The sequence below is a fragment of the Mirounga angustirostris genome, unplaced genomic scaffold (genome assembly GCF_029215605.1).
Source record: "Mirounga angustirostris isolate CCGP_5_RB_7025 unplaced genomic scaffold, mMirAng1.0.hap1 SCAF_9, whole genome shotgun sequence".
Classification (NCBI taxonomy): domain Eukaryota; kingdom Metazoa; phylum Chordata; class Mammalia; order Carnivora; family Phocidae; genus Mirounga; species Mirounga angustirostris.
Window position 1 is genome coordinate 143,419,085 of NW_026991717.1, and position 27,762 is coordinate 143,446,846.

The following is a 27,762-nucleotide window of genomic DNA, read 5'->3' on the forward strand; positions in this document are numbered from 1 at the left end:
CTGGTGAGTTAGGCTTTGAGTGGGTGCAGAGGAGCTGAGTGCCGGGGGACGACGGCCCCGGCCCAGGCTCAGGTCTTGGCACAGGTGCTCGTTGTCTTGGGCGGACAGCTGGCCGGGCAGGGACAGGTCCAGCGGCCACAGCCTGCCGTCTCCTCGTGTGGCGCCGCTCGTGAGGACTCGGACCGTCAGGGCGACGCGGGCTGGGGGCACCGGAGGCGGATTCCGCGTGGTGCCCGCGGCGGAGTGGGGCCCATCGGGGCTGCAGAGGGCGCAGCTCCTCGAGCGGCGGGCGGCGCGGGTTCTAGATGTGTTCCAGCTCCCGCCAGGGGCCGCCTGAGGCCACGCAGGGGTGGAGGGCAGCCCAGGCTGCCTCCTTCCCTTCAACACTCCCCCGGGCCGCCACCGCAGGCCCAGGCGGGCGGCGCTCTGTCCCTTCCCCGACCCGTCCCAGACGCAGCCTTCCCGCCTGTCCCGTGTGAGCGGTGGCATGTGCGGCTGTGTGACCTGTGTCCGAGCCCCGGCTGCACCCGTGTGGCAGGCTGCCTCCGCCGGCTCGGCCCGCCGTGCCTGCCCCCGTGTGCGTGGGTTTGCACTGTCCCTGACCTTGAAAAGTGGCTTCGACGCGTTTAGAGATCTCAGACAAAGCCATCTGCGCTTACTTCTCCCAGGCACCCAGGGGTCTGAGCCACGTGTTCACTCAGGACTGGCCAAAACTGCGCCATCCCAGAGGCAGGCGTCCCACCTGAGCTGGGGCGGGGGGGAGGTGGGGGAACAAGCCCCGGAGATGGGCGGGAGGAGGGCTGAGGCTGCCCCGCCCCCGCCCGGAGGGACCAACGCTCTCAGGACGGGACTGCGGGACAGGTGACCCGAGCCACGGCTCCGCGAAGCAGTATACGGGCAGCCCCTCACGGCACACGGCCCACCCCCGGGGCTGTCCGCAGTCGTGGCCTTGTTTCTTATAAACATCGGTCTCGGCTTTGTTCCTTGATTTAGTGACCGCCTGCCCCCTCGAGGGGGAGCAAACAGTGCGTGCGGGACACTCAGTAGATGTCCCTGAGGCGTCCCGCCAGGCGGGCGAACGGCGGCCTTCAGCCTTGTGGTTTCATTCTCTCAAGGCTTGACTTGGTAATTTCCTAAAACTTTTGATAGCTTTTAATTAATAAGCAACTTTAAGCTGTTTTATAAAACATTTTTTTTAATAGCCATTTTTAGTAGGGGATGCAAAGCACCTCCCTCCGCCCGCTTCCCGGACTGTTTCCGCCAAGCCCGTGTCAACCACACAGGATAGCGACGCGCTCCTGGCCTCGGGCACCCAGGGGTGGCCCCCCGGGGCCCGCCGGCCATCTCCCCACCTGTAGCCACCATGGCCACGTGGCCCGACATGCAGCCTGCACCCCAGCCTCCCTGCGCACCTCCAGATAACAAGGAACAGCACCAAAAAGAACAAGGAAGGCCAAAACGTTTAAGTTATTAAATCAAATATACAGAGAGATTCATTTAATATGTACATATTTACAAAAACGCACTTTCACGAGGAGGGGGCTGGGGCCAGCAGGTGGGCAGCGGCCCGGAGCCCACGGCAAACGCTGACAGTTGCGAGGGGAGGGTCTGTGTGAAGGCACTTGTCACGAGCTTCGATACTGCCCCCGTCCCGGGGAGAACAGAGCAGTCGGGAAGGGCACTTCCGGAAACACAGTTGAAAGATCTCTACAGCGGGTGCTCCAGGCGGGAGCAGGCAAGGACAGCGGGCGGAAGGGACCGGCCGGCGAGCCAGCCAGGGTCTGCCCGCGGGCCTCGGGGCCGTGCCGAACACTGCAGGCCCCTGCGAGGACCTCAAGCCCCACTGACCACCACAGGTGCCACCGACAGCCACGGGCCATGCCACACTCCACAGGTCCCACCGACAGCCTCAGGCCACACCGACGACCGTGGGCTGTGCTGTCAGCCACAGGGGGTCCCACCGACGGCCACGGGCCACTCTGTCAGCCACGGGTCCCACCCATGCCATGGGCCACGCCAGTAGCCTTGGGTTATCCCACCAAACGCCACAGGCCACACTGACAGCCATGGGTCCCACCAACGCCATGGGCCACGCCAACAGCCATGTGTCCCACTGGCTCTTTGGCCTGGAGCCACTGAGAACGCCAAATGAGGAATAATGAGGAAGATTCTGTAAACAGTGCACCACGTCTGGCCACAAACGAGCTGGCGAGGACACACACACCCTCCGCTCTCTCCTGCCACGTGAGTGTGACGCACAAACGTTACAAAAATAGCAACTACCCGAGAATACTCCGTTGTTTCCCGCCTGACAGTCCTCGAATAATTTATACAAGGTTAAAGAAACGTAGAAAATAAACATTTGTTTTTGGTTTTTGGTGTTTTTTACACAAAATAAAGGAACTATGCACACGGCCTCGGCCTCCTATGGTCCGGCGGGTGGCGTGGCGCCCGGTGAAGGATCCTGGGTCCCGGCCCAGCTGCTGGCCCCTGCCCTACTCCTTGCCGGCGTGGCGTAAGTCACTGACGCTCCTGACCGCACGGTTGTCCACTTTGGGGCCCGAGGCCCAGCAGGCCGGCCTCCCGGGGGAGCAGCTAGGGTCTTTGGTGAATTTGTGCGAGAGGAACTTCTCGGCCTCCAGGCAGTCTCCCTCGCCGTGGCCGGACTCCTCCTCCTCCTCCTCCCCGCCTTCCCTGTGGCCTGCAGGCCCAGGCAGCGCCTCGCCCACCCTGCGCGGGGCTGTGAAGTTCTTGCATGGGTAAAGCACATCTTTGTGGCCCCCACACAGGCCGCCGCCACCCAGCCGCTCGATGGGGTTGCGGATGGGGTTCAGGGGGGCCCACTGGTTGTTGGCACTCTCCTCCCGTGGCAGCCGGCTCCTCTCCCGCTCTTTCCTGCGCTTGCGGGTCCACCACACGCAGATGACCACGCACGCCAGACACAGCACGCTGAACACGCCGCACAGCACCAGCACCAGCAGACCTGGGGGGGCATGAGAGGGCTGGCCGGGTGCGGGGGCCGGGCACGTGCCCACGCCTGCATGCCCCGTCCTTTGGCTCCTGCCTGGGGGGCAGGGGCCCCGGGGAGGGGCTCAGGGGAGGGGCCGGGACGGCGGGGGCAGGGCGGAGGACCCGAGAGCCCCACACCTGCACTCAGCCTGGCCCCACCGTGTGCCGGAGCGATTCCCACTAGGCCCCCAGGCGCCCTGCTCACCCACGGAGGAGCTGCCCACGACGACGGTCTCCACTTTGACCTCGGTGACAGCCAAGAGTAGCGAGCTATTGCCCCGCTGAGTGATGGCGGCCACAATGGCGTGAGCTGTGCTCTGGATCAGGCTGCTGTCGGGCAGGTCCCTCGCGGGGCTGAAGGACTACGGCAGAAGACCGCGCTGAGAGGCCCCCACTCACTGTGGCAGGAGCCAGCACGAGCCGCGTGCCCCGCGCCCGGACCACGGAGCACTGAGGCTCCCGGCCAGCTGCCGAGAGGGAGGCAGGTGACCGCGGCATGGGGGCCCCCGGGGCTTCTCATGGGGAGACTCGCTGAAGGAGAGGCCTGCAGGAGGCCTGCCCCCAACCACACGGTTCAGGGGAGGCGGGTGTGGCCTGGCCCACCCTGACCCCCTTGCATCTGGGAAGAGCGTGGCTGTCCTTCCCAGGCAGGCGCCCGGCCCCAGTGGGCCGCACCCAAGGGCTCCAGGGCTCTGTACAACCTCACCACCCCCAGTGCCTGCCTCCGCCTCAGCGGCCCCTGACACCCCAAGGGCGGCAAGCAGCCAGTGCCCTGAGAATCTGCCCTGCCTTTTCCCCTTCTCTCTCCCCGCACTTCCCCAGGGCCCAGCCTCGTGACACTCACAGTTACCCGTTCACACCTGATACCCGCCCAGGGCCCAGACCAAGGCCCCGAGGACACCTGCTCAGCCACATGGATGTGGCCCGGACCCCATATCCCAGGGTGACCTGAACCAGGGGCACCCTTCCTGCACAGACATTGAGGGATACAACACAGGCAGAGCAAGGGGACCCGGTGAGGATGAAGCATTACCACCTAGAATCCCACTGGCCCAGGCATCCAACCCGCCTCTGTGTCTCAGCCCCCTGGCTCGGACTCAGGGTTCCAGAAGAAGGCTCCCACTCCCACAGCCCCAGCCCTGGGCCCACAGCCTCCCTGGTCCCTGCCCAGGAGAAACCCCAATGCTACACCCTACCACAGTCTACCCTGGAGCCCGGACACGGGCCTTCCTTCTCTGAGCTTCCTCAGGCTCAACTGCTGCTGCCTGGGGGGCTTCCTACAGCTCCAGAGACCCCTGCCCAAAGCCCTGGCCTCCATGGCCTCAGACCCCAGACCTGAGACCCAGCCGCCACTCCATCGACACTGCCTCCGAAATCCCTGTGCCGAAGAGCCAGCCGCTGGCAGCTCCCGTGACCTGTTCCTGCGGCTGAACCGGGCCTCCTAGGACCTCTCCCTACGGGCACCTGCACCCATAGTCTCCCTCCACGCCTTGTGGGGCACCGCCCCTCACCTGCAGATAAGCTTTCTCTGCCCCCCGCCAGTTGTCCCAGACCCTTCCTTCGTTTCAGATGGGACAGGTGACCTGACCCTACACCCTTGCTCCTCTCCTTTTCGAGAAGCTGACCCCACTGACTACCAACGACCATCTCCGCCAGCCCAGAGCTGACTCCTGGTCCTCCCTGTCCCATCTCAGATGCTCCTATGCCCCCTCAGGCCCTCCCAGCTCTGCCTTCCACCCCCTGCCAGGCTAGCTGTATATGCTGGCCCTACCGAGCTGTACGCGTGCCCAGCCTGGTCCCACCAGCTCCCGGTGAGGGCACAGGGTGCGCCAGTCCCCCAATGTACAACCATACTGGAACCGAGCCCTGGTTCCCTGGGTCACCCTATGCCCCCCAGCACCTGGGGACAAGCCTGGCCTGGGCCTCTGTCCCCAGCACCTCCCAAGAACTGAGACAGGACAGGACTCTGGAAAAGAAGAAGTAGACAAGAGTGGCCACCCGTCGGCCCAGGACTCACCACAGCCACCTCGACCGCGCTGGCCCCTGAGAACGGCCGGTCACAGAGCAGCACCAGCAAGTGGTCCCGGGCCACCGCCCTCGTGGCCGGCAGGGCGCGGATCCCAGAGCAGATGGCGCCCACAGTGGTGCCCTGAGCAGGGACGAGCAGCACGTGAGCGGGATCCTGGGGGCCGTGGACCTGAGGCTGCCCGTCCTGCCGCTGGCCCCACGGGCGTGTGGCAGGTCACACCTTATGGCCCACAAGGAGCAGGCCAGGAATGCAGGGGGCCCAGGAGGGAGCTGACTCCCTAGTCCGCTCCTGCACGCCCCCCAAGACGCAGACCGCCACCACCAGGCGGGGTGGGTGGGGCCTGGAGGTGCCCCCACTGCCCGGTCCTTGCTTTCCTGCCGGAAGGAGCTCTACGCAGGCCCGAAGGAGGGGGGGCTCACCTAGTGCTGAGCCCTCCTTCCCGGATTCCGAGGGCACACTGGGCTCAACCCTCCCTCCTCTCGACCCCACGAGGCCAGGCTCCCTGAGCGGTTCCTCGGGCCATCTGAGTGGCCACTCTGAGAACAGAGGAGGCATCAGGGTTCTGCAGACACTCAGTGTGCCCACCGTCCGGGACCACTCACCTGGGGCACCTGGTCACGGTTGAAGTGCAACGTGAGGCGGGCACAGTTGTTGTCCAGGTGGCTGGAGCGCGGCAGGCACAGGGTGCTGGGGAGCAGGGGCTCCTCCGTGCCACACTCCCCCCAGGCCGCGCAGGGGGGCTGCAGGCACTGGCCCGGGGCCTTCTCCTGGCACCGCCGCCCTGGAGGGCACTGGGCACTGAGGGTGTCGGGCCGGCCGGCCAGCAGGCAAGGCTTACGCCCACACCACACCTGGGTCACACACAGGGGACAGACGCAGGCACACGCAGACGAGGACCCACAGACACACAGGGGCACCATGCAGGAGAGAAAGACGCGCTTGGGGTCAGCAAGGCCCAGGGTGCCCCGCCCCAGCACGGCCTCCCAGGACGGACTCAGAACCACAACGGACCCCCACCAGGGCGGGGGTGGCCCGAGGAAGGACGAGGCGAGGCAGGACCACTGCCGGCAGCTTCCAGAGCCTCAGCAGGTTGTTTCCCCAGCTACACAATAAGGGCCTGCTTGTGCCCCAGGGCCCTCCTCCCAGGAGGCCCAGCGGAGGCGGTGGGCGCGGCTCTCCGCAGCCCCCAGCGGCAGCCCCCTGGTGTTGCAGGCGGGGCGGGGAAGCTCGCGGGCGCCGCACACCTTGCTGCAGTCCCGGCGGCCGTCCACACAGCGGCAGCTGTTACAGTCTTCCACCCAGGAGCTCCCGTGCGCAAAGGGCACTCCCTGCGACCAGCAAGGCCTCCCAAAGCCAATCACTGTGGGGAGAAAGAGCGGGGGGCATCTGCAGGCCGGCCCTGGAGACCAGGTCCTCCCCACGCCCCTGCCGGCACGCCCCCCCCGGGGCACGGTGCCCCCCACCGACCATCCTGGCACCGCGGGCCGGTCCGGCCTGGCGGACAGCTGCAGCGATAGCTGTTGATCTCGTCCACACACGTGGCCCCGTAGGCACAAGGCGAGGACTGGCACTCGTCAATGTCTGCAGACAAAGTGCCCGGCTCAGAAGGCAGCGAGGGGGCAAGCACCCACACGCAGGGCCCAGAAGACGCTCAGGCCAAGAGAGGAGACCCCTGCAAACCGGTGGAGCCCCCGACAGCCCGGGCCCCGGTGTGCCCCCTGGTGTGCCCCTCGGGGCCTCTGGGCTGGCCAGCACCAGCTCTGTCCGCGGTCAAGGGCGTTGATGAGCACCTGCCCCTGTCCTCCACGCGCCTCTGGCACAGGGTGGGCAGGAGCCTCCGGGGACCCCTGCCCTCACAGGGCAGCCCCCAGCTGAGCAGAGGGATCTGCTGGTGAAGCCCAAACGAGCGGGCGGGCTGGAAGGAGCCCCCAGGGCTGGGCCCCGCGGCACCCCCCTCCCCGCCCAGGCGCCCCGGGCCCCTCACTGATGCGGCAGTCGGGACCCGCGAAGCCGGGAGCACACTCGCAGCGAAACCAGTTGATGCCATCGACGCAGACGCCACCGTTGTAGCTGCAGGGCAGAGAGCAGGTCTCAGGGAGGCCCCCCCGCAGGCTGAGCTCCCTGGGGTCAGCCGGCCTCCAGGGCCGCCACTCACCAAGGCAGGGGGTTGCAGTCGTTCGTATCTGCGTGTGAGGAGAGAGAGGAAGGTCAGCACCGCATCCACCCACCCAGCAACCCCTGTGCCAGGCCTGGCGGGCACTGTCCACGCCAGCCCACTGACCCCGGGTGGGGAGGCCGGGGCAGCTAGCTCCAGGAGGACGGGTCACGGGGGTGCCTATCCTGGAGAATGCAGTCCATCGGGGGCTGGGGGGCCGTGAGGGAGGTGAGGGGCAGCAGTGTGGCTTCGCAGCCAGTGCCCAGCACGGCGATACCGCCCAGGACTCACCAGGAGTAGGGGTGAGGGTACAGGGCTGGGGACGGAGGTCCTGGGGTACAGCTGGGTTTTAGCGGACAGGTGTAAGGAGCAGGACCAAGAAGCCAGGTAACGAGGCCCCGGCTCCTACCCCACAGGCCTGCGCCCGTTCCCCAGGGCCTCCCTCTGCAGCCCCCCACCCACAAGCTCACTGTGCGTGCAGGTGCGGCCCTCCCAGCCGTCCCGGCAGATGCAGGAGAACGAGTCCCCGCTGCCCACGCACGTGCCCCCATTCACGCAGGGGTTGGGCAGGCAGCTACTATTCTTGGCTGTGAAGGGGGAGGGGGAGAAGAGAGGCTGGTCGTGGGCCCGCGGGCAGGTGCGGGGCCTCCGCTCGAGACCCCGAGGCGCCAGGGCCCAGGGGGCGGGGCCGGCGGCCGTGGTCCGGGAGCGCGGGGCCCGCCCCCCTCCGGCCCGCTCACGCACCGATGGTGCAGGTGCTGCCCTTCCAGCCCGGGGGGCAGGCGCAGCGGAAGGTGTCCCCGCTGTCATAGCACGTGCCGCCATTGCTGCAGGTGTACGCGTCGCACTGGAACTCGCCTGTGGGCACACGGCCGCTCAGTGCGCATGCCCGGGCGGCGGGCGGCCCTGCGCGCCAGGGCCCGGGACACTCACGCGAGTGGCAGGTCTTGCCCTTCCAGCCATCGTCACATGCGCAGTAGAAATCATTGACCAGGTCGTAGCAGCGGCCGCGGCTGTGGCAGGGATCGGGGAGGCAGTCGTTGGGATCTGGGGGCGAGGACGCCGGTCAGCGGGGTCGCCGGCGCTCGGGGGGGGGGCGGCGGCGGGGGAGAGACAGGGGCGGAGACACCTGCGGGGCACCCCCCCAGCCCAGGTCCCTTCTGGGCACCAACCACCTGGAGCTGGGGACCCACTGGGCGCGGGGACCGAAGGGGCAGCGCAGGCCCACTCACTGGTGTCGCAGAGCTCGCCCTCCCAGCCGCTGGGGCAGAAGCAGCGGAAGGCGTCCACCTCGTCGATGCACGTGCCCCCATTGCGACACGGCTGCCCCAGACAGTCGTCGATGTCTGCGGGAGGCGGCGGTGAGCGGGGCTGGGGGCGTCCCGGCCGGCCGGCCCCGCGCCCCCCCGCCCCCGCCCCCCGCCGCGCAGCCCTCGGCCGCTCACTCTCATGGCAGTAGGCGCCCGTGAAGCCGCTGTCGCACACGCAGGAGAAGTTGCCCCCGGGCAGGCTGACGCAGTGTCCGTGCGGGCCACACACGCCCGAAGGGGCCACGCCGGCCGCTCGGGGCCCCGCCTCGAACCCGCAGCCGTCGATCACTGCGGCACATGGGGCGGGGTCAGCGCGCCCCGAGGGCTGCCGGCCCCGCCCCGCCCCGCCGCCGCGGGCCCCGCCCCACCTCTGCAAGCCCCGCCCGGACACGGCTCCCTGGGCACAGAGCAGTTCTTGCCGCCCATGTCGTCGGGGCATGCACAGTAATAATCGCCCTCCAGGTTGTAGCAGCGGGCCCCGTTCTGGCAGGGGCTGGGCTCGCAGAAGTCTAGGTCTACCTGCGGGGCGGGAGCATCTGTGAGGGCCAGAGGGACCGGGAGACAGCCACGCCTGGTGTCCCTCCGAGGAATCCTGGAGGCCCAGGCCCCGCCCGGCCTGCACACCCAGGCCTCTGCGGCCAGAGCCTGTAGGACCGCCCCCCCGAGACTGTCCAGGCCCATCAGCTGGACGGAAACACCTGCAGGCCACCAGGCCCCTCCCGCCACCCTCGGCTCCGAGGCGGCCCACTTCCTCTGTCTCACGAGGCAGCATCCGGCCTTCGCCCCTCCTGCTGGCAGGAAAGCCAGCTCGTGACCCCCTCCCCAGCCAGCACAGCCACCCTGAGCCCGGTCTGTGGGGCTTTCCCAAAAGCGTCCCCGCCGGGATCCACAGGCACAGGAGGAACTTCTACCAAGGGTCCCAGGAGGCCTGCCGGTCAGGAGTCCTGCCCCTGGTGCCCCCGGATCCCCAAAGGCCAGGGCAGGTCAGAGGAAGGTGGGGTCATGAGGCACCAGGGAGCATCACCTACCCCTACCGGGACACACGTCACAGTGCGGCCCCACACACCCTCGGGCACCCCATCCCACCCCAGGGCCCCTCTTTGACGCTGCTCACATGCTCTACGGCATTAAGATCCTTCCAGCCTCCTGGGCAGCCAGCTGACCTGCCCTGGCTCCTGGCCCACCCCATCAGGAGGCACGCGTCACGACAAGTGACCCTGTGACCCCCCCGCCCCCGCCCACCCAGGGCTCTGACACCAGGTCTCCACCCAGAACCGAGCCCAGGATACTCTGTATGGCCCACCCCGACTGCAGCCAGTCCCGCTCGCTAGGGTGGCCTGGGGACAATGGTGCGCCCCTGCAGCCCCTGGGGCAGTGGTCCGGGCCTCACCTCGCACAGTGGCCCGGAGGTGCCCTTGGGGCAGTGGCAGTGGAAGCCGTCCACCAGGTCCTCGCAGAGGCCACCATGACAGGGGCTGCTGGTACACGAGTTCAGCTGCAGCTCACAGTGCCGGCCACCGAAGCCCCGCGGGCACACACACTGGTAGCCGGGCGTCAGGTCCTGGCGGAGGGTAAGGAAAGGCCGGGGCGTGAGCCTCAGAGCCCCCCCCCGCCCCCGGGGGCAGCTCCCACGTGTGTGCAGGGGCAGGGCAGCTGCATCTTACCTTGCAGGTGCCACCATGCTGACACTGCCCACGGCAGTCGCTGACGTCTGGGGACAAGGGGCAGGGTCACGGGCGGGGTCCTTGCGCTCCCAGCCCCGCCCACCTGCAGCCCGCCCACCCGCCCATACTGACTGATATGGCAGTTGACGCCCTTCCAGCCCGGAATGCAATCACAGTAATAGCCACCAATCAGGTTTTTGCAAGAAAAAGCATTAAGGCACGGCTTCCCTTCACATTCATTGGCGTCTGTGAAGGAGACAACGGGAGCGAAGGGGCTCAGCCCCACGTGCGCCCACGCCTAGCGCCCACAGCCCCAGCACCGCCAGCAGCAGCCGCCGCATGCACAGAGCACAGTCCAAACACACGCGTGCCCCACGCGACCCTTACCCAGCTGGCAGGTGGCCCCCACCCACTGCTCGGGGCAGATGCACTCGAAGCCGTCCACCTGGTCCACACAGGTGCCCCCTGCCGCGCACGGGCTGGAGGCGCACTCGTCGATGTCTGGGGAGGGACACAGCAGGAGGCGTGGGGGCGTGGGCCATCTGGGGAGCCGGGTCCGTGGGGGAGGCAGGGCCATGCACCCGTCACTCCTGCCCTGACTACCACCCCCTCGGCTACATTTGTGGAGCCGACCACCCTGCCCCCTCCCCACTCCCAGACCCCCTCAGATGCCAGGCTGGAGCCCCCCACGCTCGTGGGAGGAGACTCACCAAGCGCACAGGTGGGCCCGCTCCAGCCTGACGGGCAGTGGCACTCGAACCCGGAGGGCACCTCGTGACAAGAGCCCCCATTGGCACATGGGTTGGAGGCACAGGCGTGCTCAGCTGCATTGGGAACCAGAGGCAGGGGCAGGGGTTTGGGGGTGCAGAGCACCGGCTCCCCACCTTTCCGTGAGCACTCCTCCCCAAGCCCCCAAGGCCCCAGGGCGGGGGTCAGGGAGTGCCCACTGCACCGAGAGGCCAGAGACGTGGGGCCCTGCCAGGCTCCCTGGCACCAGCCCAAAGCCAGTAGCAGGCCACCAACGTACCCCGCTCACAGTTCTTGCCCGAGTAGCCGTCGGGGCAGGCGCAGTGGTACCGGTCGGGCTCGGCGTTGATGCACGTGCCCCCGTTGATGCAGGGGTGGTGGCTGCCGCAGTAGTTCAGGTCTGGGGGCACGGGTAGGGTCCTCAGATGCCGGCCCAGCCCTCGCGCCCACCTTCCCCAGAGGGCATCCTCCCTCGGGCCGGCCACCCGCCGCCAGCTACCTTTGTTGCAGAGCAGGCCACCCCAGTTGATCTCGCAGTTGCACTGCCAGGGGTCCACGCAGCTGCCATGCACACAGCCAGGGTACGGGACACACTCATCACAGAATCGCCCCTGCCAGCCGTAGCTGCACCTGCAGGAGGCCCGGGAGCGTGAGGCCTGCCGCGGGGAGGGCGACTCCAGGAGCTCGGGACGCAGGCGCGGAGTCACGTGGGCCACCCCAGGGCTGGCGGCCTCGGCCTTTGAAGCGGAGCAGGCCCCGGGCCAGGCGGGGGTGACAGCCCCGCCAGCCAGCCTGCACCCTCACGGGCACTTCCCAGCCGCTGGCCTCGGATGGCCGGCTGCAGCTGCCCAGTCACTCCTCCCCGAGCTATTTTGGGACTCACCCCTGAGCAGGGCCCCAAGAGCAAGCGCCGAGAAAGGAAGGCCCTGCCGGGACCCCGGGAACAAGCGTGCCAGCCCCAGCTTGCCAGGTGCCGCCAGGGCTGGGCGGCACCCAGGCCAGGCAGGCCGGCGGGACGTCAGGAGAGGGCTCTGGGCTCAGCCCCAGCTCTGAGACCTCGCGCGCTGCGTGTGACCCCACCTGGAACTCAAGGACAGTAACTTCTCTCTCCCCATGGAGCCCTATTAGGGGCCCACCTCACAGATGGGGACACAGAGGCCCACAGGCTCTGCACCAAGCCGGCCGTACAAGAGGCCCATGCAGGGCTGTTCCTGACCCAGGAAGAGTCACCGCTCCCTGGCAAACAGCCTAGAGAGGCCTCTTGGCTCCAAGGCCACAACCCCCGGGCCTGGCCCTGCCTCCACCTATGGGCCAGAACTCTCTCTGGGAAGTCCTTCAGGAGGAGGCAGTCGGCTGGGGCAAAAAGGGCACCCGGGCCACTAATGCAGGTCCCACTCCAGGTGGGGCCAGCCTTCCAAGGGCCCAGAGCTCAGCCCGACTCGGGGGCACTGCTGTCAGGAGAAGGAGCCCATCGTCCTGCAGCGGACTCCCTGGGGACAGCAGGCTGCCCTCCAGGCCCTGGACAGGCCCCCCGAGGGCCCCTTCCTAGAACTGGAAGGTGCTGAGGAACAGGACTGTCATCTAGGCCACGTCCCTTCCATGCAGGCACCTGCTGTGTGTTTATTTCTGTAAAGGAAGGAGCCATGGCCCTTCCTGGGCTGCCCCGAGCCCCACAGCCAAGGGCTGCTGACAGGCTCAGCGGGCAGGCCACAGGGAAGCCCAGGCTGAAAAACGGCTCCACCATCCCGCCCCAGACATTCGAGGAGGGACCATGCACGCAAGGGCTGCACATCCCCACCGGGAACCCTCCCTCCAGGTGATGTGAGGAGACCAAGGCTGGGGGCGGAACCGTGACAGGCCTCGGGTCACCCACCAGGAAGCCACGAGGCCAAGCACAGCGCCCAGACGCCTGTGGTCCCGAGGATGTGCTCTCAGCCCTGGGTGGGGCAGCCCTCACCAGGCCCCAACTCCCCAGCCTCCCTGGCCTGTGGCTCCAGAAGCCCAGGGAGGAGGCGGCAGGAAGGCAGGGCCATCTCCGCAGCATCCGGTGGGGGGTGTCCTGTACTGAAACCTGAGCCCTGAGCCACCAGCGGCAGCTGGGCCTCACCCTCCGCGGTGGGCGGGGGCGCACCTATGGCTCCCCACCGTCCACACCAGCAGGGGAGGGGGAGGAGGGAGATCCACCTCTCTCCCACCTTCCTCCCAGCCTGGCTGCTCAGTCACTGGCCCTCTCGGCTGCAGGCCCAGCATCAAGGTGGTGCGTGGCACTAGGGGGCAGGCCAGACCCAGCCCCGCCACGCTCACTGCCCATGGGCCGCCTGCCCAGTCTCCAGACTTGTAGTCATCACACAAATCAGAAGGCAGGGCCGCAGGGGATGGTCCTGCTGCGGGCATCCAGCCTGCCTGGTACCCACCTCTGCCACCCAGGATAGGACGCCTGGGGGTGCCTGCCCCCCAAGACATGAAGCCACCCTGGGCCAGGCTCACACTAGGTGCCCCCTTACCCCTGCCGTGCTCCCTGCACTGCCCAGAGGCCCAACTTGTCTCAGAGGTGGCAGTAGCGTGGCTGGGTCGGGGACCCCCTCCCCACCTCCAACCTCTGCCCTTGCCGGAGAAGTCTGCTTCCTCCTCCCTGCCGTGGGGCTGGCCAGGCGGCTTTCCGTGCCACCTCCTAGGCCAAAGCCACCACAGGACACGCATAGGGGTCCCCGCCCTCCCTTCCTGTCTCCCGAGCCAGCCGGCTCCCAAACCAACACTGGCTGACCCCGGGAAAATTACTTCACTTCTTTGGGCTCAATGTCCTTGCTGCAAGATGTCCATGACAGCAAACCCACCCCGCCGAGTGAGGTCCTGGGGTCGATGAGCCCCACGGCTGGGGCAGGACTCCCTCGCCCCTCCCTGCTTGGCTGACAGGTTGCAGCCCCTCCTAAGGATTCACTGAGCATCCACCTGTCCCCCAGCCCCCGGGCCATCCTTGTGCATCCCTGGAACCCACCCCGGCTTCCACACTGTACCCCTCACCTGCTCCAAGCCCGGCGCCTCCTGCTGCCCGGCTCCCTTACTCCCCCCAACAGGCAACAAGCTTCACCCACAGCTCCCAGCCCCCCACCCCACCCAGGCCCTGCTCAAGGTCTTCAATGGTTTCCCCTACCTGCAGGAGACACTCAGACCTCTCACTCTCCTCATGCCCCCAACCAACACCCGGTCCGTCTTTCTCATATCCTGGTGACCCTATGACCCCCAGCCCATCCCATGTCATCTCCTGGTGTCCCTACAACCCCCAACCTGTCCTTTGTCATCTCCCGGTGTTCCTATGACCCCCAGACTGGCCTTTGTCACCTCTTGGTGTCCCTACGACCCCCAGCCCATCCCATGTCATCTCCTGGTGTCCCTATGATTTCCAGCCTGTCCTTTGTCATCTCTTGGTGTCCCTACGACCTCCAGCCCGTCCTTTGTCATCTCCCGGTGTCCCTAAGACCCCCAGCCCATCCTTTGTCATCTCCCGGTGTCCCTACGACACCTGGCCCATCCCGTGTCATCTCCTGGTGTCCCTACGACCCCTGTCCCGTCCCGTGCCATCTCCCGGTGACCCTACGACCCCCATCCCGTGTCATCTCCCGGTGTCCCTACAGCCCATCCGTGTCATCTCCCGGTGACCCTATGACCCCCAGCCCATCCCGTGTCATCTCCTGGTGTCCCTATGACTCCTAGCCCATCCCGTGTCATCTCCCGGTGTCCCTACAATCCCCGGCCTGTCCTGTGTCATCTCCCAGTGACCCTACAACCCCCGTCCCGTGTCATCTCCCGGTGTCCCTACAGCCCATCCATGTCATTTCCTGGTGACCCTACGACCCCCAGCCCAACCGTGTCATCTCCCGGTGACCCTACGACCTCCAGCCCATCCCGCGTCATCTCCTGGTGCCCTGGACCCTCAGCTCATCCCGTGTGTGGGCTCCTTGACCTCTCCTCTCCATCTGCCCCTGGCCTGGGGCTCTAAACCCTGCCTGTATGCCACCAGCTCCCCACCATGTGTCTTGAGTCACACTGATCCTCTGCTTTGGTGATGTCTCCCAGGACAAAGAACACATGACCCCCAATATCACCTCCCTTGCTCTGCCATGCCTACTCTTCCTGAGGCCATCTGGCCTCAGTCGTGGCACTTCTGCTGTTAAGCGGCCCTGGCAGGAAGACTTGGATTCCTCCCTACACCCTAGCTCTTCTTCCCAGCCCTCCTTCAAACCCACTGCAGGATGCCTGTGGGTCCCGCCCACCTCCCCATCTCCTGCTGGTCATCGCCCACCACCTCCCAGCCCTGCAGCAGCCTCCCCACTTGGTTCTTCCCACATAGCAGCTGCACTGTCCTTCCATCCCCCTCCAGCCCACTCCCTCTAGTGCCCCTCTTCTTTCCTGGGTCCCACTCCCACACTGGGCCTCTCTCTGTCCCCGCCCATGGCATGAGCCCCTGTGCCCTCCGTGCCTCTTGTGCTCTGGGCACCCATCTCTGGGTGGCTCCTGGCCCCAAAGTTAGGTGGGATGGCCCGGGCCACCCTCCCCGGCCCCTTGCCACACTCTCCCGAAGAACTACCTGCATCAGGACAGGCGCCTGCCCTGCGCTGGCTCTCAGCGGGCCCAGAGCAGGGACCCCCCAGCAGGGCCAGGTCCCTGACACCCCGCTCAGCCACAAGACCCGCTTCTGCTGAGGGGGCCCGCGAGGGCAGGAGAGGGGCCGGCGGCGCACTCACCTGCACTCCCCGGGCACGGTGCAGCCCCCGTGGAGCAGGTTACATCCTTGCTTGCACACGGCTGTGGACAGAGGGGGCCGCGTGAGGCTTCGGCGTGGCCGGCCCCCCTTCCCCTGCCCCACGCGCCCCCCTGCCCCCACCCCCGCCCTGCCCCCTTCCCCCGCCCCATGCACCCCGCCCCACCCCCACCCGGCCCCCTTCCCCCGCCCGGCGCGCCCCCCCACGCGCCCCCCACGCCCTCCGCCCGTGCGCCCGTGCCGCTCACCCTCCCGGCACTCCTTGCCCATCCAGCCGTCCATGCAGGCCTTGTTGCCATACTGGTCGCAGGTGTAGTGGCCGAAGAAGTCGTTGCGCGGCCGGCAGAACTTGTTGCAGGCGGCGCTGTAGTAGTTCTCGTCGCAGCGCACGCGGATCTGCAGCTCCAGGTGCGCCACGTGGCCGCTGAAGTGCAGGCTCTTCCAGCGGTCCTCGGGGTTGATCATGCCCGCGTGCGACACCCGCTCGATCAGCAGCTCCTCTTGGGGGGGCAGCAGAGTCAGCCGGGCCAAGGCCGCCCTTCCCGCTGGGGCCACGGCCGCGGCGGGCACAGACGGACCGCCGTGGCCAGGGCGGGCGCGCCGTGGAGCGGGGGCAGCAGGGCCACCGGCCGGGCCACCGCGGGGGGCGCAGGGCCGTGGACGGGCCGCAGGGGCGCACTCGCGGGGCTGCCCCCCGCCTCGGCTGCGATCCCTGTCCACGGGCGCTACGGCCCGTGCTCAGACAAGCCTCCTCACGGCGGTGCGGCCGGTGCTGCCACAGCCCCGCCTCACTTCGGGGGAACCCGCTAGGGGCTGAGGGCACAGGCTGACCACCCTGGGCACACACGCTGGTGAAACCATTCCCAACACTTCCGTACCCGTCTGGGATGTTGCCGATGAAAGGCCGAGGAATGCGGGCGCTTCAGCACTCAGCAGCAGCCGGGGCAGACCAACCGCTCCGGCCCTCCCTCGGCACAGCCTCGCACCCTGCACCTGCCCCCCGCAACCGTCTGGCCGAGCTGCCCGGCCGGCCCGTACCCACCTGGCCGCCTCTGACCGCTGCCGCCAGCCCGGCCCCTCCAGGCCCCAGCGCCATCACTGGCGGGGCGTGGGGCTCAGCCTGCCTCGGGACCCACGTGACACTGCCCACCAACACATCCATCCCCACGGTGGCCCCTCTGTCCTGCCAGCTCCTCGGGCCGTCCCTGACCCCCTCTCTCTCATGACGTCTAGCCCAGCAGCAAGCCCCACGCCTCTGCCTCCAGAGTGGCCAGAGCCCCACTCACCCCACAGGCCTGGCCCAGCACCCCACTGCCTCCTGGGTGCCGGCCTGCATCCCAGCCCTCCAGTCCGCCCTGCGTGCGGCAGCCGGAGCAGTCCGGCCTCCCGGAAAAGCCGGCGTCCTCATGGTGGCCCACGCAGCCTCGCCCCCTGACCTTGGCCTCACTAACCTCGTCACTCCCCACCACACAAGCCCACGCTGCTCACAGACACACCTGCTCACTCCCGCTGCCCGCACTGCTCCTCCTGGTTTGTCCACGGAGACACCCTCCGCCCTGTCACCACAGGGCCCAAAGACCCCCCTGCATGGGCTGGCAGCCAGCATGTGAGCCTCAGGGAAGGGCCATCGAGCCCCACGTTCCAGGACAGGCCGGCAGAGAAGGGGCCACAGAGGCAGAGAGCACCTCAGGGGGGCCCAGTCTGCCATGCACCTGACGTGGCCCCAGGAGATCATGCTCATCAGGAGAATGGCACAGATGAAGCCAAGACTGGGGCGGTGCGTATGGGCACAGCTCTGCAGATCACACACACGGCAGAGCTTCCGAGCAGCCAGGGCAAGGAGGGAAACCGCACACTAGATCCTTGGGGGTGGGCACCGCCTTCCTGGGACCTGGGCCCTTGTCCCCAGCAGGCAAAGGACCAGGAGTCTGGCCACATGCATCTCTGTGGCTGTAGGGATCAGCCTCCCCGTGCCCTGAGGGGGGGGCCTGCAGGCAGAGCCCACCCCAGCCACCCAGCTCCCAGCAAACTCACCATCTGGAGTGGTGTCATTGTCCCAGTCCCAGGCCTCCACAATGAGGGTGAAGGAGCGCTGCAGACACGGGAGCAGGCAGTCAGGTACCCGCAGCCCCTGCCTGCCCCACCTACCACATCCCAGCTTGGCCACCGCCCCTCCCCCATGCCCCCTCGCTGCCCCTAGGTCGTGAGGGCTCCTCCTCCTCTAGGCCCACCCCCACCTCACCCCTCCGTCCTCAGGAGCAGCCTCATGCCACATCCCAACAGACCCCAAAATGACCCAGGGGAGGTGGCTGTGCCTCCATGTGACGGAGGCTCTGGGCCCTTGAGCTCCTGCGGCCCCAGGGGCCCCCACCTAGCCGGCTGGACCGGCTTGATCAGCACGCAGAGAAGGGAGAATGACCCAGGCAGAGCGGGGGACTGAGGGCTGGCACAGCCCAAGTGAGCGGCCACAGACCAGGGTCCCCTGGGCGGCCTGGGCCTGCAGGATGGCCAGTGGGAGCCCCCCTGGGCACCTCCCTGGGGCCTGGAAAACACGAGGTCCTGCTGCTAGCAGAGACCCCAGAGGATCGAGGCCATGTCACCACCCCAGCTGCCCCCCCGGGCACCCAGGGACGGAGGGCAGAAGGCACAGCCACCACGAGGCCCCTGAGCAGCCCACACTCCCATGCTGCACCCAGGCTACAGCAAGTGCCGGGCTCAACGGCACACAACCCGCAAGCCTGCCTCCTCCTAAGAACAGAAGGGGCGGGGAGGGGCCCTGGCTGTGCAGATGGGGAGACTGAGGCCCAGGGACTCCCCGCTCCCCCCGCTCAGGACAATGTGAGGGGGTAACATCACCAAACAACCTCAGGACACCCTCCCCAGGAGAGCCACCAGAGCCCGCAAGCGGCCCCGCCCTGGTCACTCACGGGCACAAGCTCTGGCAGGGGGCACTGGCTCCCCTATGCGAGCCGCTCAGCCCTTTCAGACCAGCCGTGAACACGCTGGCCACCCCTCCATCCGGCCCCGGCTGCCCCGGGTTGGGGGCCCACGGCACAGGGCCACCTGTGTGGCCACGGGCTGGCTGGCTTCCCACCCAAGGCGGGACCGCCCTGGTGAGGCCAGCCTCATCCCCGCCCTCGGCGCCCCCCATCTTCTGGCCCTTGCAGTATGGCTGTGCCGGGGAAACCACGCTTCACAGCCGAGGGTCGAGGGCTGCTGCCGGGGCCGGTCCCCCAGCCCCACAGCCTCCTGCTGATGGCCAAACCCAGGCCTTCGGGTCCTGCCCTCGGTACACTGCAGCGCAGACAGGCCCCGGCCGCCCTGTACCCCAGCCCCACACCAACCACACCCACAGCCTCTGGGTATCCGGAGGGCCCTCCCTTAGGCACCCTCTCTTTGTCCCCACCCCAGGCCTGCAACTGTCCCTGCAGCAAGACGGCCCCAGGACACACTGGCCCACCCGCAGCTACACGGGGCCTTATCTACACTGCCGACCCTGCCCTGAGCACAGCCTCCCAGACGCCCCAGGAAAACCCACAGGACCTCACAGCCACCCGGGAGCACGGGCAGGAACCCAGGGGCCAGCTGCAGCCTTCTAGAACACTCCCTGCCATGTCGAGCTGTGTCCAGGCTCTCAGTCCCACTTCTTGAGTCTCCTGTAAACACACGCCCCATGGCCACGGCCAGGCCAGCTCCCTGCAGCCAGTGGGGCCTCCACACCCCCGTCCATGGGGGCCCCAAAGACCCCCAGGGCTCGCCCTCCTCCCAGCCCCGCAGCCCCTGCTCTGCCTCCCCCTCGGCCTGCCCACCCTGCCCCTGCACACACGGCTCCCTCCCTGTGCCGAGAATGCCTCCCTCAGGCCAGCCTTCCCCGCCACTCCCGCCATTCCTGGTGACAGCTCGAGGGTCCAGCTCCTTCCCAGGCCCCACTGCATTCTTTCACTCCAGGAGCGAGCACCAGGCACGGCTCTGCTAGCGGATGAGTCAGCGGGGACCCAGGGGTGAGGTGCTGCTCTGAACAGGGGTCAGGGCAGGCCTCGGAGAGGGAGACCTTGAGACTGAGAAAGCACTTGCGACGACGGCGGCGTGGCAGGCCCATGGGGCTGGAGGAGCAGGGGCGTGAGGACAGAGGGAACGGGGTCAGACGGCGCATGGTCGCCAAGGCCGAGCAGAGTGGGTGGCTGCTGCTGGGTCCGTGAGGCTGGGCACAGGCAGGTGCGGGGACCGCGGGCTGGACACGAGAGAACACCAGCGGGACGAGCACCTGGGCTTCAGGTGAGTGGGGAGCTCCTCCTGGCTCCCAGGAAACCCCACGCCAGCCACTCAGGTAGGATTACCACCACCTTCGTCCGAGCTCCGGGCTCCAGTTACCTGCTCCCACAGGATGCGCCCCCGCCTGCCCACCCTAAAGGGCCCCAGCGCCCGCCAGCTGGGCTCCCCACACACAGACAGCAGGAAGTCATCCAGGGAGAACCTGAGCCAGCAGGCGCACCTCCCCCAGCGCTGGGCCCCCAGCCTCCTCTCCGCCCACAGAGCCGGCCTCCAAGACTCAGTTTCCCCGATGCAAACGGCAACCTCTCGTCCCTGCGCTTTCTGATGCACGTGCCTCGGGCCAGGACAGGGTCCCCAGAGGGCAGGAGAGGCAACAGGCCTGGGCTGGAGGCCTCTTCGGTGTCCTAGGGCTCCAGGGATGGGGCTGGGGCAATGAGAGCTGAGCGGGGACGGCTGAGGGCATCCCTAGCTAGCGCTCGGAGGAGCCCCGGCCCCTCCTCCCAGGCCAGCCTCAGCTGGGCCACCCGCCCGGCGAGCTGGCCTGAGTCCCTGAAGGCCCAGCCACACCTCTTCCAGAAAGACTGCCCTGGCCCACCTGCACCACATAGGCGGACCCCCAGCCTGACCCCCAGCCCAGACCCCCGAGGCCAGGTCCTACGCTTCAGGGAAGACAACACAGCAGCCCAAAGACACGCAGATGGTACAGGGCGGACCTGGGACCTGTGCACCACACCCCAGGGCCTGGGGCGCTCCATGGCCAAGAAGGCCCAGCACAGCCCCTGCTGCCCACTGCCCGAGTCCATGGGCTCCAACCTGGCTTCCTCCGGCAGCATCCCACATCAGCAACCCAGCCCCCGCGCGGAGCAGAGCGTGGTGCTGGCACCAGGAGCTCTAAGCACAGATACATTTCCTGAAACCTGAGCCTTGGAGAAGCCGGGGCCTCTGCCGCCATTGTCCCCGGGGAGAGGGAGAGGGGGCCACCTCCCTCCAGGGCTTGGCAGGAGGAATGGATCACACATCCACCCCATAGAGGAACCCAGACACCCACACTCCACACTACAGAGCAGCCAGGGCCTTGCCAGGTGCGCCCATCCTCAGCCCAGGATCTCCCCATGCCTTGTCACATGAACCCTATAAGATCCCTATAGCAAAGCCCACAATCTGCTGATACTAGGCATACCTTCCTCACCCGGGGTCCTGGGGATGGGGACCCCAGCTCATCTGGGGTCTGCAGTTTAGGGATGGGGACCCCAGCTCACCTGGGGTCTGCGGTCTGGGGATGAGGACCCTAGCTCACCCGGAGTCTGGGGATGGGGACCCCAGCTCACCCGGGGTCCTGGGGATGGGGACCTCAGGCCCACCTGGGGTCTAGGAATAGGGACCCCAGCTCACCCAGGGTCCTAGGGATGGGGAGCCCCTGGGGTTTGGGGACAGGGACCTCAGCTCACCCACGGTCTAGGGACAGGGACCCCAGTTCACCCAGGGTCCTGGGAATCAGGACCCCAGGTCACCTGGGATCTGTGGTTTGGGGATGGGGACCCTAGCTCACCTGGAGTCTGGGGACGGGGACCCCAGCTCACCCGGGGTCCTGGGGATGGGGACTCCAGCTTACCCGGGGTCTGGGAATAGGGACCTCAGCTCACCCAGGGTCCTAGGGATGGGGACCCCAGCTCACCTGGGCATGGGGACAGGGACCCCAGCTCACCCAGGGTCCTACAGATGGGGAGGTCTGGGGATGGGGACCCCAGCTCACCTGAGGTCTGGAAATAGGGACCCCAGCTCACCCAGGGTCCTAGGGATGGGGACCCCAGCTCACCCGGGGTCTGAGGATGGGGACCCCAGCTCACCCAGGGTCCTAGGGATGGGGACTCCAGCTCACCCAGGCTCCTAGGGATGGGGACCCCAGCTCACCCAGGCTCCTAGGGACGGGGACCCCAGCTCACCTGGGGTCTGGGGATGGGGACCCCAGCTCACCCTAGGTCTGGGGATGGGGACCCTAGCTCAGGCCTGGAAATTAGAGATGCTTGTCACCCAGCCTGCCCCCCTGCCCACCACATCTAGATTACCACAGAACAGCTGAATGAGGCCCTAAAAACCACAGTCCCTCCCATAAAGCCCCTGCCACCAACCCTCCAGCATCCCTGTCGTACCGCAGCCTTCCTCCCCAACCCACCCCCTCCGAGCCTAAGGACAAAGCCTCCAGTCCGTTTCCAAGCCCTCCACTGGCTGGTGCAGCCCTTCCAGCTCTGCCCTGCTGCCCCCACACCAAAGCCTCAAACAAGACTCCGGACACCAAGCAGGTGACGAGGCACAGAGTGGAGTGTGGCCTGCTGAGCCTCAGCCAAGCAGGACTCCCGGCCCCCTCTGGGATGGCATGGGAAGGATGCCTGCAAGGGCCCCAGTGTGCCCCAGGGGTAGGTGGGGTAGTAGGGTGGGGACCAGGGCCCACCTGCCTTGAGCTCCTTAGGAGCAGCGGGGAGCACAGGCAGGATGGAGTCCCACCACCAAGGGGGCCCAGGCCATAGACCGCAGCCTGGCCCATCTTGGGCTGGAAACTCGCAACTGACAAGCTCCCGGGGCCACTGGCCACAGTAGAGTCAGGCCCCGTGTTCACAACCCACCAGATCCTCCCTAACTGGCCAAAGACCCCACACGCACCCCGAGCACACCACGGCCCCTTAGGGACTCTGGCCTTCTGCGGGGCACAGATGGAAGAGGAGGCGAGGTGGGCCAGGGAGTCAGCCTGGGGGCTTCCCCAAGGCCGAGCCTGCACCCCGCAGCCCTGCCCCCTTCGTGAGATCCCACCATGGCCCCATTTCACAGGTGGGAAAGCCGGGCCCCAGAACCTGCTATGGCCCAAAGTCTCGGGTGGCCGCACTGTCAGGGTCTGTCCACATACACAGCCCTCTCCTTGAACCCACGGTGCACACCACAGGGGACACATATGGGTGGGGTCCCGGGGTCCCGGGGTCCCGGTAGCCCGAGCCTGGCCCAAGTAGGAAGGGGTGCAGCTCCTGCCGGCCCCTCCCTCAGGACCGGGCCCTGGCTGCCACGCTATCCCCCATCAGCCAGCCCCTCTGAGTTCACCACTCACAAGGCCCCCCAAACCCTCCACTGGCTACCTCCCACACCCAGAGGAAGCGCACACACACACGTGCACACACACACATGTGCACACATCCATGCGTGATCAGACATGGTCTCTACCCTGTCAACTGCTGCCTAGGCACCTGGACCTACGATGGGTCACTGAACTCCTGGGGCGCGAGGGGGAGGTGTGGGGCATCTGTGAGATGGGTCAGGAGAGGAGCAGCCATCACCCCAACCCCGGGCTGCTTCCCGGCAGCTTTACCCTGACCTCCCCACCTCCAAAAGCCTGGGCCCGCTCCTCTGCAAACACGGAGCCTGACCCCAACTGGAACCACGCACCATAGATGGCACAGCCCATGCGACCAGGGCAGGGCGCAGAAGGCTTCGGGACTGGCTGAGGGCAGCTGGAGGGGGTGGGGGTGCAGAGCCCAGACTAGCTCCCATCGTCCTGCCTCCAGGGGTGTGGGCAGGGCGCAGGAGGGGCCGCTTCCTACGCCCTTCCACAGGTGCCCCCCTTCCCGCTCCAGCCACTTTCGAGGCCCTCCCCCCACCTCCTACTCCCAGAGTGCAAGCTGGTCCTGGGCCGGAGCCCCCCCACCCCCACCCTCCCCCGTGAGGCCCAAATGCAGTTTCAAACGCGCCCCAGCTCACGGGACGGAGCTGGACTTGCAGCAAACCGAGGCAGCGTGGCCGCGGGGCACGGAAATACCAGGGCGCTGGCATCACAAACCAGCTAGGCACCCAGCCGCCAGGCTGCGCCACTGGCGGGGAGCAGAGAGGCCTTAGCTGCCCCCCAAACACAGCCGCCCCGTGGCCCAGGGCTGAGACTGAGCCCCCTCCTGGGGGAAGCAGCAGGGGGAGAAGGGGTGAGGTCCCAGAAGCTGCTGCCCAGACTCCCGGGCTCCCCCGCCAGCCCATGGGGCCAAGAGCCGTGAGGGGCACGCGCTGGCCCCGCCACATTCCTCCCAGGCCTCCCTGCCCCCACCCCCAGCACTGCCAACTCAAGCAGAAAACACATCCTCAGGTAGCGATTTGGAGTCACGCTGGCTCAGGCCCAAGTGCAGATGACAGGCTGCGGGCTCTGCTCAGACCTGCCTGCTGCACCCCTGTGGGGGCGAGGGGGCTGAGCTTATCCGAACTGCCTGGGGCCCTCCCAGGCCTGCCCCTGCCTTCTCCATCAGGGATGCACTTCCCACCCAAGGTCCCGAGGTCAAGGGAGACCCCAGAGTCCAGCCAGGCACGCAGGGGCGGCGCCCAGACCAGAGGGGACCCTGGCCATCCTCCCTATAGCTTGGAGTTCAAAAAGGAGCAAGGATGGGGTAGAGAGCAAAGCCGCCTGGTCTAAGCTTAGGAAAAGGTGTCAGCACAAGACTCAGAGCCAGGGTTGGGGCAGGAAGGCCCAGCCCCCCATGGGGTGGGTCCTCGTGGCTCAACCTTGGCCAGCTTGGCCTCAACTCCCAGCCTCCCCCGGACCAGGGTACCAGGTGGACCCGTTCCTGGTGCTCCCCACTGGCTGGTCCAGCCACAGTCCTCGGTTAGAAGGTTGGGCTGCCAATCACAGCCTGGCACGCTATTCCAGGCCCTCCCTGCTCACAGATCCTCTCCCAAGCCCACCCCAGCTATCCCTGGCCAGTTCCTGCACACTGGGCTACCTCTCCGGGGTCTTCTCTCATTCCTGCCCCACCCAGGCTTGCCGCAAAAACCTCGAGTGTGGGGGAAGGGGGCAGGTTCTGCTTCACAAAGTGGACCACCTCAGGCACCCGGAGGCCTTGGCTGGCCCACCCAGATACTTGGGCACATCCCCCTGCCTGCCTGCCCCAGGACAGCCCACAGGGCTGGGCCACATCCCTCCCAACATTCCCAAGCCCATGGTTCCCGCCTGCCTGGCACCCCCCCACAGCCCCCTCAAAAGAAAGAACAAACAAAACCAAAAGCCTACAAATGGGTGATACCATACAAGATCACACCAGGGCCCACTGTCTCTTCCCCGGGGCGGGGTGAGGAAGGGAGGAGGAGGGGGTGGGGGGAGGGTCCCGGGCCGGCGGCAGGGGGTGCGCCAGCACTCGCACATTGGGTCCTCCGGGGCCCAGGTCCCCGGGCGCGCGCCAGCCCGAGCTGCCCCCCACCTCCACCCTCGGGCATCCAGGAAACAGCAGGGCGGGCGAAGGCTGGCCACGGGCCCGGGGCGGCTCCGCCAGGGCCTGCCCCAGACCAGCCCCAGCACGCGCGGCGCACATGCCTCCGCGGCCTGCCCGGGCCCCGGGCGCCGCGCCTCGCCGCGCCGCGCCTCCCCCCACCCAACAGACACGCGCAAGGAGACGCAGGCACACGCCGCAGGCCGCCGCGCACGCGGGCCGCGGCCACCCCCCCCGCCCCGCCCCGCCCCTGCCGCGACCCCCGCGCGCCCACGTGGCCAGGCGCGGACCGAGCCCCACGGAGCACGCGCCCCAGGCCGGCCCGCCGCGCGGCGCCCCCTGCCGGCCCCGCCCCGTCCGGGTGCGCGCAGTCGGCAAGCAGGGCCCGGCCGCAGGTGCCGGAGGGGCGGCGGGCACCGAGGGAGGGGAGGGCGGGGGCGGGGGCGGGGGGCACGTACCGGCCAGGCGAACTGGAAGGGGATGACGACGAGACCGGGGTCCTGGTCGCCTCCGGCCCGGGCCCGCGCCCGCGCCCGGTCCCCCGCGGCGCCCGCCGGTGGCAGGTAGAACGAGTTGCCGCCCAGCACGGGCGTGGCGCCGTGGCCGTAGCTGCAGGGCCCCGTGGGCGTCACCTTGGCCTGGTACTCCTTGAGGCACACGCGCACGTACGTGTCGCACTCGTCGTGGCCGCAGCCCCCCGCGCGCGTCGTCCGGCCGTCGCCGTCACAGCAGGCGCCGTTCAGCAGCTCCCCGTTCACGTTCCGCAGCGCGCTCAGCTGCAGCTCGAAATAGCCCATGGGCCGTGCCGCCTAAAAATAAGGCAGAGAGAGAGCGCGTGGAGGCGCGGGCCGGGGTCGGCGAGCCGGGGCGCGGGGCTGGGGGGCCCGCCCAGAGCCCCCGCCGCGGCGCGCAGCCTCGAGGGCTGCGAACGGCGGCGCCCGCAGCGGAGCCGCGCGGCCCCGAGGGGCGGCCGGGTGCGCCCCGTCCGCGCCCCCCGCTCACCTGCACGCAGAGCGCCAGCAGCAGCAGCAGCCTCCGGGGCAGGCGCCCCCCGCCCCAAGCCCGCATCGCCGCCCCGGCCCGCGCCGGCTCCCCCAGCGCCCGCCTGCCCGCCCTCCGAGCGCCGGCGGCAGCGGCGGCGGCGGCGGCGGCGGCGGCGGCGGCGGCGGGCGGGGTCGGGGCGGCGATGCGGGCGCCGGCCTGGACGCGGGCCTGGGCGGCGGGCGCGCGGGGCGGCGGCGGCTCGGGCTCGCAGGCGGCCGCTCTCCGGCCCGGCTCCCTCCCTCGCGGCGGCGGCGGCGGCGGCGGCGGCGGCGGCGGCGGCGGCGGCGGCGGCGGCGGCGGCGGCGGCGGCGGCGGCGGCGGCGGGTCCCGGCCTCGGCTCTGCGCGCCCGCGCTCCCGGCGCCCGCAGCCAACAAGTTCGGGGCGAGACTGACAGCTCGCTCGCCCATTCGTCACCCGCGTACCTGCATATGCATAAGGGGGCGGGGCCGCGCCGCGGGGTGGGGCTGGGGGGGGCCGGGGGCGCCCGGCTTTAAAGGCGGCGGAGGGCGCTCCTGCCCGCGCCCAGGCCCGGCGCGCGCTTCGCCGGGCTCCGGGGCGGCCGGGGTTCCGTCACGCCTCCGCCAGAGCCGGCGTGCGGGGCCCGGCGCCGCCAAGCGGCCTCCCTTCGCCCGAGCCCCGCCGGGTGTCAGGAGCCGGGGGTGGGGCGCCCCTGAGGTCACCGCCGAGGTCCCCTCCCATCAGTGCGCCGCCGCCGCGCTCCTCGCCGTCCCAGGGGAGAAGCCGCCTCCAGCACAGATCAGGGCTCTGCCCCCGCGCGGGGCGGGCGCGGCCGGGGACCCTTCCTTGGGGAAGGCCCCCCGCCGCGCCGCGCCTACCGCCTCCACGCCGGCCGCAGGGGGCGCTGCTCCTCCCCGGCACCCCTGCCCTGCCGCCGCACCGGTCGCGGGTCGGGCCGCCAGGCAACAGATGCTCCGCGGCGTAAGCTGGGTGCCCGGGTCCGCGCCGGCGCGGGGGTCGGCAGGCCACGCTCTTGCGGAACACCCAGGCCGGAGGCTGGGCTCGGGCGGGGAGGCGGGGACACGGTCGGGGAACAGAGACGGTGGTGCACGTTCAGAAGGACGAGGTGAGAGCTTCCCAGAGAGGCTCCTCCTGCTGTCCTGGTCACCAGGTCCCCACGTCCCGCTCCTCCGTCATCACCGTGCTGCCCTCTGCCGGGGCAACCTCGCGACGCCCCCCCGCCCGGGGTCAACCCCAAGGGTTCCCTGTCTGCAAACATCAGCTCCCCTGCAGCAAGCAGGGTCCCTTCCAGGGCTGGCGGTCGCCCGGGCAGCTAGGGACCCCGAGGTCCGCAGGGGTCCGGCCCCACCCCGCAATAACTGGGCTATCTTCTCTCCTCTGGCTCCTCGCGCAAGTCTGCCGTGGGCCCCTTGGCTGGGCGCTGGGCGCTGGGAGTGCAGTCCCTGCCTGGATCGAGTAGCTGCTGCGGCCGGCGCCCGCTGGGGCGGGGTGGGGCGCGGAAGGCTTCCTGGGAGAAGCGGCTTTGAAGGGGGCCAAGCGCGGGGGCGGAGGGCCTGGCAGAAGGGGCT

The 27,762-nt window shown here is 68.5% G+C and overlaps 1 protein-coding gene across 4 annotated transcripts; it reads right to left on the reverse strand.

Annotated features, from left to right (window-relative positions):
* Positions 1-1,461: 1,461 nt before the first annotated feature.
* JAG2 (jagged canonical Notch ligand 2) lies at positions 1,462-26,329 on the reverse strand. 4 transcript variants are annotated; one of them, XM_064571701.1, is made up of 26 exons: positions 26,173-26,329; positions 25,803-25,979; positions 17,708-17,765; positions 15,922-16,173; positions 15,657-15,717; positions 11,414-11,544; positions 11,195-11,314; positions 10,878-10,991; positions 10,555-10,668; positions 10,300-10,413; positions 10,168-10,214; positions 9,894-10,064; positions 8,872-9,022; positions 8,639-8,791; positions 8,426-8,539; positions 8,127-8,240; positions 7,938-8,051; positions 7,664-7,780; positions 7,194-7,221; positions 7,023-7,108; positions 6,506-6,619; positions 6,283-6,398; positions 5,641-5,889; positions 5,027-5,158; positions 3,215-3,371; positions 1,462-2,983 (listed from the first exon to the last, which is right to left on the reverse strand). In XM_064571701.1, exons 1-26 carry the CDS (start codon positions 26,236-26,238, stop codon positions 2,496-2,498), a joined length of 3,558 nt encoding a protein of 1,185 aa, XP_064427771.1. In that variant the 5' UTR covers positions 26,239-26,329; the 3' UTR covers positions 1,462-2,495. The 4 variants fall into 4 exon arrangements, with proteins under 4 accessions (XP_064427771.1, XP_045757602.1, XP_045757603.1 ...); XM_045901646.3 differs by having other exon boundaries at positions 25,629-25,979; XM_045901647.3 differs by lacking the exon at positions 10,300-10,413 and having other exon boundaries at positions 25,629-25,979.
* Positions 26,330-27,762: the final 1,433 nt, after the last annotated feature.

What these genes read in the sequence shown, in the direction of transcription:
- JAG2 (XM_045901646.3), bottom strand. Translation starts at nt 26,238, where the DNA reads ATGCGGGCTTGGGGCGGGGGGCGCCTGCCCCGGAGGCTGCTGCTGCTG. An exon ending in GGGCAAGGAGTGCCGGGAGG is followed by an intron (nt 15,718 to 15,921) that starts GTGAGCGGCACG and finishes CTCTGTCCACAG; the next exon opens with CCGTGTGCAAGCAAGGATGT. An exon ending in TCCGGGCGGGGCTTGCAGAG is followed by an intron (nt 8,792 to 8,871) that starts GTGGGGCGGGGC and finishes CATGTGCCGCAG; the next exon opens with TGATCGACGGCTGCGGGTTC.